General features: G+C 40.9%; 2 protein-coding genes across 6 annotated transcripts; both read left to right on the top strand.

Annotated features, from left to right (window-relative positions):
* Window positions 1-303: 303 nt before the first annotated feature.
* On the top strand, window positions 304-3,084 carry LOC116318569 (nuclear factor 7, ovary-like). Its single transcript, XM_031737618.2, has 7 exons — window positions 304-389; window positions 578-1,031; window positions 1,216-1,311; window positions 1,422-1,652; window positions 1,738-1,760; window positions 1,850-1,968; window positions 2,118-3,084. The coding sequence occupies exons 2-7, from the start codon at window positions 609-611 to the stop codon at window positions 2,660-2,662; spliced, it is 1,437 nt and encodes a 478-aa protein (XP_031593478.1). The 5' UTR covers window positions 304-389; window positions 578-608; the 3' UTR covers window positions 2,663-3,084.
* Window positions 3,085-3,211: 127 nt separating this feature from the next.
* Window positions 3,212-7,760, top strand: LOC116318578 (protein mono-ADP-ribosyltransferase TIPARP-like). Of its 5 annotated transcripts, none has more exons than XM_039600869.1 (6): window positions 3,212-4,038; window positions 4,911-5,752; window positions 5,878-6,043; window positions 6,144-6,331; window positions 6,448-6,717; window positions 7,038-7,760. In XM_039600869.1, exons 2-6 carry the CDS (start codon window positions 4,917-4,919, stop codon window positions 7,483-7,485), a joined length of 1,908 nt encoding a protein of 635 aa, XP_039456803.1. In that variant the 5' UTR covers window positions 3,212-4,038; window positions 4,911-4,916; the 3' UTR covers window positions 7,486-7,760. The 5 variants fall into 5 exon arrangements, with proteins under 5 accessions (XP_039456803.1, XP_039456802.1, XP_039456801.1 ...); XM_039600868.1 differs by having other exon boundaries at window positions 3,377-4,038; window positions 4,907-5,752; XM_039600867.1 differs by lacking the exon at window positions 3,212-4,038 and adding an exon at window positions 4,086-4,287 and having other exon boundaries at window positions 4,907-5,752.
* Window positions 7,761-9,021: the final 1,261 nt, after the last annotated feature.

The following is a 9,021-nucleotide window of genomic DNA, read 5'->3' on the forward strand; positions in this document are numbered from 1 at the left end:
CCAGTAAAATAATTCATTGTTTCATTTCTGTATAAAATCAGACTGTACTTTAAGCAATCAATTCAGTAAATACAAGTGGGGACCTTTTGTTGCAACTGCATTTTTTCTCTCTAAATCGTATAATTTAAACAAAAAAAAAAAAAAGCATGGAAAATCTAACTGGAATGTTATGTCATCGTTTTTCTTGTCCCTTTATTAGTCCAGAAAACACCTCATATTCTTCTTCCTCGCCTGCAAACTGTTGATTCGACTGAGCTGCAGGGTTAGTGAAGGGTTAAAAATGCTTGCTGTCTTTGAGACTCCGCCTCCTTTCAGTGACTCAGCATAACAGGAAGCAGGAAGTGTTCACCATTACGCATATACAGCTGTTACAAGACTGTAGCTTTGAGGTATGTTTCACTCTAACTTTTCTTCTTTTTTTAAACAGAACACTATTTCATTTGCATTTAAAGGCTGTTTTGCATGCACAGATTTCACAGGATGCAGTTAACAGACAACAGAACAACTGATTAGGGTATAAAAAGGGAGTGACTTCCCCTGTGTTTGATTAGTTGCTTGAACTCTCCCTTACTTTCAGTTTCAGGGTAAAACAGGAGCAAAGCCTCGGGATGGCAGGGAAGCCCTATCTCCCTGAGTTGGACCTCACTTGTGCCGTGTGCTGCGAAATCTTCAGAGACCCAGTGGTCCTCAAGTGCAGCCACAGCTTCTGTGCATCCTGCCTGCAGCAGTACTGGAGTCGACAGAGACGAAACCGTGACTGTCCTCTGTGCAGAACTCAGAGTGTGGATGATCCCGTTCCTAGTCTCACCCTGAAGAACCTGTGCGAGTCTTATACACACGAGAGCGAGGAACCGGAGGAGACAGCGGAGGAGCTGCCCGGTGAACCAGGGGAGTTGTGCCCTCATCATGGGGAGAAGCTCAAGCTCTATTGCCTCTCAGATAAGGTGCCTATCTGTGTTGTTTGCCACACCTCAAGAAAACACAAGCAGCACGAATGTTGTCCTGTCAGCGAGGCGATTGGGGATGTGAAGGTAAATATTTGGCTTTCCTGATCAAATAAGGACTTGAGATTGAATAATGATGTCTTCTTTCTTGGGGCTCCTTTACTAAGTTTATACAGAGTTTCTGTCATGAGTCATTATGTTGAAGGATGTTACAAGCCTAAAGCGAGATTAACAAACCTTCTAATGAATTTTCTTTGAATTATTTACTCAGGAGAAAATGAAGTCCGCTCTCAGCTCACTGCAGGAGAAGAGGGAGGCGTTTGACAAAATGAAGAAGAACTATGAAGACACTGTGACCTACATTCAGGTGTGGTGATAATCTGTCAAACTGTGGGTTAAAATTCCTAGTAAGCCACTTTATTTAGTGGCTGTCAGTAAACTGATTTCCAAGTCATACTTAAGCAGATCATCTTTCAGGTCCAGGCTCGATTTGTGGAAAGGCGAACCCATGAGGAGTTTGAAAAACTTCACAACTTCCTTCACGCTGAAGAGAACGCCAGGATGGAAGCGCTGAAGCGGGAGGAAGAGCAGAAGAGCGAAGAGATGAAGCAGAAGGTTGAAGAAATAGAAAGAAAAATGGCATCTGTGTCTGAATCCATCAGAGTTTTGGAGGAGGAGATGGCTTTGGAGGGCATCTCAGTCCTTCATGTAAGTTTGTAAATGAGACTAAAGAAGGAACACTTTATATTTTTCCCCCTTAAATGCTAAAGTGAATTTTAATTTTGTCTTTTAGAACAGTAAGAGGACTCTGTTAAGGTAAAGAAAAGTTTAATATTTGTTTTATTCTTTGCTTAACTCTCATAATGTGTTATGTAACCTGCTTGTTTCCTGTGTGTTTTCTGTAGTGCTGATTGTCCTGTTGAAGATCCCGTTATGCCTCCAGGAGCACTCATAGACGTGGCCAAACATGTTGGCTCTTTGATGTTTTATGTGTGGGAGAAGATGCATAAAATTGCCAAATACAGTGAGTTTAACCCCAATATACTGCTTGGTTTAAATTCTGAGCTGGAGTTTTGGTTTGTCATGAATTCCCAAGGTGGAGGAAAGGTTGAGATGTTTGACTGAACTACAGCCACAGTAACTACAGCTGACAATCTGCCATGTTTCCTTCAGCCCCAGTCACTCTGGATCCCAACACTGCTGCCCCATGGCTCATTCTGTCAGATGACCTCACCAGCGTCTGTGACAGCGATGAGAAACAGAAGCTCCCAGACAACCCGGAGAGGTTCGACCCCGACAACGGTGTGCTGGGCTCGGAGGGCTTCACCTCAGGAAGGCATGCCTGGGATGTGAATGTGGGAGATAATACTGCGTGGGTTGTCGGCGTGGCTAAAGAATCTGTCCAGAGGAAAGAGAAAGTGTCCTCTGTCCAGAAAAACGGCTACCTGTGTGTGTACTTCTACCACAAGATGTACTTTGCGGGTACCTCTCCTTTAACGCGACTAAACCTGAAAAGTAACCCGCAGAAGATCAAAGTGCAGCTGGACTGTGACAAGGGCAAGGTTTCTTTCTATGATGCACACAACACACATATCTACACCTTCAAACAGGCCATCACTGAGAAAGTCTTTCCTTACTTCTGGGTCGGTTGTCAGCAATGTCCTTTGACGGTTGAACCAGTGGAAGTTGCCCTGAGTGTAAATGAAAGTGCAACTTAGTTACTCTGTGACTTTGAGAAACTCATCAAATTAAATGTCAGATTATTTACTGCTTTTTTTTTTCCTGCACTGTTCTTTGGGCTCTTCTTAATTTAAAACTCAATGAACACACTGATCAAGGGACTTAAGATTTCAGCGATTGGTAACTTGAATTAGAGCATTTTTTGCACTAATAATTAATGAATTATTCATTTGTTTATTATCAGCATATCAGTTGTGAGGTTTTAAAAATAGTACAGATTAACTGCTTGTATGTAAGCTTTAAAAACGATTATGCATGTCAGTGTCTACACGTTCCTCCCTTATTTTGGTGCCCAGCTGTATTCCTGACTACTAATGTAAGGAAAACATCAAATGTGCTTTATGTGCAGATACTACTCATGTTTTACAGTGCTAATTTACAAATAAAATATTTGCAAGTATTGTGGCCTCCCTTGATGATGTATCACCAGCCAGTCCTTACTGGATATAGACCAGCAGTCCGAGAGCAGTCAGAGACTTTTCTTTAGCGTCTGAGGTGAGCCTATATGTTTGGTTAGATGTGACGTCTTTAATGTCTTTGCTAGATTTTATTACCTGCTTCCTAAGGACATTTCTGATACAGTTCATCTCCTGTATATAGTTTTCAGGTCTGACACTTCTCTCGTCATCCACTTTTCAAGTTTCCATTTTTTTTTTTCTCTTAACTACACACTGCGCAGCATGCTAACATGTGCCACGGATTTACCTAATGGCTCTCTGGAAATCACCACTTTGATCCAAAATACTACTTTATGGCTGTCAAACTGTTTTCTTTTGTGTTTTTTTGTAGATTCAAATAAATAAAACGGAACACAATGTGTGTTTTTGCAACAGGCTGCTGGTAAAGTTAAAGATACAATTTAAAGTTGACCGTGATGAGTTGACAAAACACAGGTTTATTCTTTGAGTTAGGTGGCTATTTAATGCCTGAATGATTCATAGGTTAGTATTGCATGCCTTAACAGGGTGAAAGGACTGGACTGAAAATGAGTAAAATGTCCAAAGAAAAACTTTGAAAGAGTTTCAGAAAACCTGTCTTTGAATTAAAAATCACAAAGACGCTGGGCTTCAAAATATGTTTTTATGTATCAGCTGTTTGTAGTTCTGTTCAGAATGCAGTGAAAGTATCCATTTTATTTTTTTTCATTTTTAGTGAGTTTTTTTCTTGGTATATGAACAGCCTTTGCACACCGTTCTCTTTCCCCTCCCTCTGAACTCTACAGCCTGGCACATTGAAAGCTGACCGTCTTTTGTATAAGGAAGGGTTTTAAAGCCATATGCCTAAAAGCTTCTTTTTTTCCCCTGCAACTTTGACTCAGCAAAGTTTAGAGGCTTGAGGCGGACTCACGGTTAATGTAAGCCAAACTCGTTAAAAGGCTTATTAGCTAGTCATTGTACCTTGCTACGGGTGTATGTAGCTAGCAGGTTGAGTCGTGTGTTTTAAAGGCTCAGTTATGTTCTTTAGAGGAGGTTGTGTTGGGGAAAGCTGTTTTGATTTCAGACCTGCCGGGCCTTTAAATAATTGTTTAACTGGTGCTAATGGGTCCAAAGTGTGCCGAGAAATTATCTTCCACATCTTTACACCACCTCCACCTGAGGCACTGGTATTGTCTCCATCTTGCCTTGATGTTTTTTTTATGCCAAAGTCTGACTGTACCATCTGAATTCACAACATAAATTCAGGACAATCTTTTATTGTACAACTTTGGTGAGGCCATGTAAATTGTAGCCTCAGTCTCTCATTTTTAGCTGGATGTGACCCTGTGTGGTCTTCTTCAAGGTTCAGTGTGTTGTGAATTCAAATATGCTCATATTTGTTCTTAAAAGTGTTTATTTGTCTTTCTTATATCAGCAGTTTCAGAAATTCTCAGATTGGTCTGTCTGGCAGTAAACTATGGTTGTTGCTTGAATGCATGGAGTTGCTACTGTGTGACTGGCTGAGTAGATATTTGTGGTGAGCAGCAGTTGAGTGGGTCTAGGTATTAAAGTGGCTGGAGAAAAGTTTTACAGAGTTGGCTTTAGTTCTGTTCAAAACTATGAAAAATAGTGCATTTATTCAATTATTTTAAAACTTAACCATCAAATCTCAAAAGCTGTGGAGTTTCATGGCAGTAACTGCTAGTTAAAATTTCTGTTCTCTTCATTTGTAGTGTCTCTACGCCACTATAACCTTGTGTTTGTTCCAGTTTGCAACAAATAATTGTTAAAATTGTTCTTGGTTAGGAAGTCCAACATGGCTGGAATTTCATGCAAAAGGGCAACAAAGAGAAAGATGTCTGCTAGTGCTAAGGCTGCAGAACCCGTGTCCAGGTCCTCCAAAGTCACCTTTCTGAGCCCGTCTCTCCTCCTCTTGGAAATCCCTGCTGACGCCGACACCAGCCTCCCAGTGTGGGAGGCCATGAGAGCCGAGCAAGCTGACATCACCTGGACCGTCAAGCCCTATGGCCTCAGCATTAATATAACACCTCTCACCTCTAAGAAAGGAAAGCATTCTGCTCCCAGCAAGAGTGAAAGCACTTCCAGCATGGTGCAGACTGCAGGGCTGTCTTCCAGCATCCTGCAACCTCAGATCCGCATTCAGCCCATCACTCAGCAGCATGTTGCATCGCAGAGCAGCTCCTGTGTGCTGCTTACCTTCCCCCAAAACACACAATCTGTGTCACACCGTCCAAGTCCTGTTCCAGCCACTTCACTTATTGTCTCCTTGCCGGTCATTATCGCCCAGGCCCAGCATACCAGTCAGCCTACCGCTCCTGCCAACAAAGGGTCCATATCCTCCACCCAAACGCCAAGTGGAACCCCTACCAAGCAAACCACTGAAACCCCATCTAAAGTGCCTGTCTCATTTCACACAAAAGGCTGCTCTACCATCCAAATCTGTGACGACTTCCTCCTTGGTTTGTGTTCTGCAGGGGAGAAGTGTAAGATGCACCACACTCCCTATCCCTTTCACTGGCAGCTGTGGTGTGTTCCCAACCACCAGTGGGTGGACATTTCTCCTCGCTCTCAGGTCTTGCTGGAGAGGATGTACTGTGACGTCAATAAGGATGCTGTTTGCCTCAAAAATGGGTGAGTAAAAGGGTAGATCTTTTGCTAAAGTCTGCAAATTAAAAAAATAAAAAGATGGGCTGTTTTGAGACAAAAATCACAAAAGTTTGTGGATTCTTTTTGTAACTTCAGAACACTTTCTTTAGGAATGGACGCTACACTTTGAAATTTGACTCAATGGAACTGGATGACTCTTCGGTGTATGATGGAGTCAGGCGACTATCTAACACTAACAGTAAGATCAAGAACCCTCATTTTGCCAGCCAATCGAAAATCTACTGGTGGAACATCAGTTGGCAAGAGTACAACACGGTGATCTTCTTTCCCTCTTTTTTCTAGTTTCTTTACTCGTTTCTGTCATTTTCAACCCCCACCAGTTTCGTTATTTTTTAACTGGTTCATTTCTCCATAGAGCTTGTCCGCTACTTTGCTAAAAAAGATGAGCGAGGAGGAGTCAGAGTGTTTCTTCAGTGTCGGCTCACAGAAGTACAAGGTGGACTTCACTACCATGACCCAGACCAATGTCGCCACTGGGTTCCAGAGAGGCGTTCGCTGCAGACCCGCCTACCGCTCTTTGGATTCTATGAAACCGTACTTGCAGTTGGTGTCCTGAGATTTTTTTTTTTTTTTTTTCATTTGTTTACATTTTCTTTTAAAATAATTAAATTATGTTCCTTTAAAATGATTTCATGATGTTCTCTCATCCCCACAACCAGGACAGGAGTCCTGCCTGACTCAGCGGAACCTCACAGTAATCCTCCTGAGGCCAACTTTAGTGTAGATCCTCTGGAGGAGTTCAGTTCCTGGTACCCTCCAGTGTGGTGTTGGGCTTCAGAGCAGGATTACAGTCTAGTGGATGTTCCTACAGGCACTCTGGCCTATAAACGGGTTCAAGAATTCTTCAATGAGAGCATGCCTGAGACAAAGGTGGACATCATCAGCATCCAGCAGATCCAGAACCTATTCCACTGGGACAAGTACCAAAGGTCTGGCTAAGTTTGAGTTCAATTTTTAATCATGACTAATGCTAAGAAATGTTGGAGGGAAATTTGATGTCCTTATTAACTATTTAGATATTCAGAAAGTCATTTTCTAAACATCATTTATTGGGTGAAATACATTTGTAACATGGGTAAGCATTGGTTTGGCTAGTAGTAGGATCTGGGCTTGTTTCCTCCTGTTTTCATCCATTGTTTACTTTACTAGACAGTTCTATGGGTTCCTTACAGCGGATTCAAATAATTATTTTGTTGGAAGTTAAAGCGTAAAATATCACAAAATCTTGTTCTTGTTCATCTCGTTACAGGCAAAAGCTACACATGCAGAAGCAGCGTGGAAAGGCCACCGGGAGTTTAGAGCGACATCTCTTCCATGGGACCGCCAAAGAGGCCTCAGATGAGATCTGCACCAGCAACTTTGATCCTCGAGTGGCCGGGGTTAACGGAGCTTCCCATGGTCATGGCACATACTTTGCCACTGCTGCCTCCCTCTCCCACATGTTCTCAGCCCAGTTCGGGCCAGATGAAGTTTGCCACATGTTCCTTGCCAAAGTCCTGGTGGGGAAGGTGACTGTGGGTAGGAGCCACTACCGCCGTCCACCTAAGCTCACCTTCAAGAAGAAGCAGCATCGTCTGTATGACGCCTGTGTTGACAGCGTGAACCTTCCCACCATGTTTGTTGTTTTTGATAGCTGTCAGTGCTACCCATACTACCTAATCAAATATAAAAACCTACCCAAAGAGATAGATATTTAATGAGGATGAGGACAGGGGCCTCAGCCGCTAAATGTTCAACAAAAATCGTGTTCCAGTTGCAAGAAAACCTAGTGTTAACGAATCCAGTATATATTGTTATCAAATGCTCAGTTTAGTTTGATAAAATATGCCATACTCAGATTGTTTGCAGTGAAGTTCTTGACAATAGTGAAGACAGTGTTAAAATGACAACATATTCTGTATCACTTAATTTTTCAAAATGCCTTTATTTTTGTTATTTGAAGATTTTACAATAAACACTTTTTTCCTTTTTTTTCTGTTCAATGAAATTCATTTCTGTTATGTTTATAAACACTAAATACATTCACCTCAGTATAATAAAACAAAAACATGTTTGATCAACTGCTGGTATATTTTCATACAGCCAAATGAGCTGACTGCGTGTTCCAAAGGTCAGACTGGAATGTGTTTCATCAAAGGCTTCTTTAGTAAAAGTATATACAGAATATTTTTCTTCAGAACTTAATTGCACACTTCCTTGAACAGGAAACAATGGGAAAATTCTATTAATTTAGCATGAAAAAATCATGGTTCTTTGAAGGATCCAGATCAAACTGTTTTAAAAGTATCTGACGCTGCTGGTCATAAAAAATGTTCCCAGTTCAGTCCATCTAAGAACAAACTCTGCATTGAACAGATAACACGTTCGGGAGATTTAATGATGAACCAAACCGCCACGTTAAATCCCTGCTAATGAAAACAATAACCCCCTTATCACAACATAAATTTTGCATGAGGGAGGAAAATAAGAGTTGAAGTGAAAATTGTGAAAAACAAAACATGAGCAGTAAACATTTGGCTTTAATGCCATCTTAGTTCCTTAAAATGCCACATGTCCTGAACACTCATTATTCGCCCCCCCTCCCAGAAAAAGAAATTGTGTAACAGTTCTAGGATCTGTGTAGCACAGAAAATAAAAGCTGTGTGTAGTGTATGTTTAACTTCCAAACAGTATTGTAAAATTCCATGTCTTGAAATGTCATTGAATAATTTAAGACTGTGAGAACGGCTCAAATAAGTAGGTGTTACCTCATATTTCATACTGTATAAAGTCTATATTTAATTTTTCTTAAAATGTGCAATTCTGCATTCATGTGTTTAATGATAATCCAACTTGCTAAAACAAAATTACAGTCACAAAATTTTAAAAAAAAATACTCGCAAAATCCCCCACCTTTCACACAAGGATGTTAGCGTGATAACAACAATGAAAAAACAATATCAGAATTAGCTATTGATAAAAGGCAGATTAAAACATGCGTTATATGATTTAAGATGTAAACAAGGATTAAAAAAAGATAAACTAGTGTTGAGGCTGTGATGCCAGTTCCTTATAAATGGGGGTTGAAATAAAGTACAGCAACTGTGCGTTTCTGTTTGCCTTATTAGCTAACAACATCTAAAGTTGGGCCTGCAGGTGGTGCCAGAGGAAAGGCCATCATGTTACATAGTTCAAAATTGTTTACAGTATGAATTGTAGATGATAGCTCATTTTTTAAGGTAAAAAACTTAGTG

The sequence above is a fragment of the Oreochromis aureus genome, linkage group 17, assembly GCF_013358895.1.
Source record: "Oreochromis aureus strain Israel breed Guangdong linkage group 17, ZZ_aureus, whole genome shotgun sequence".
NCBI lineage: Eukaryota > Metazoa > Chordata > Actinopteri > Cichliformes > Cichlidae > Oreochromis > Oreochromis aureus.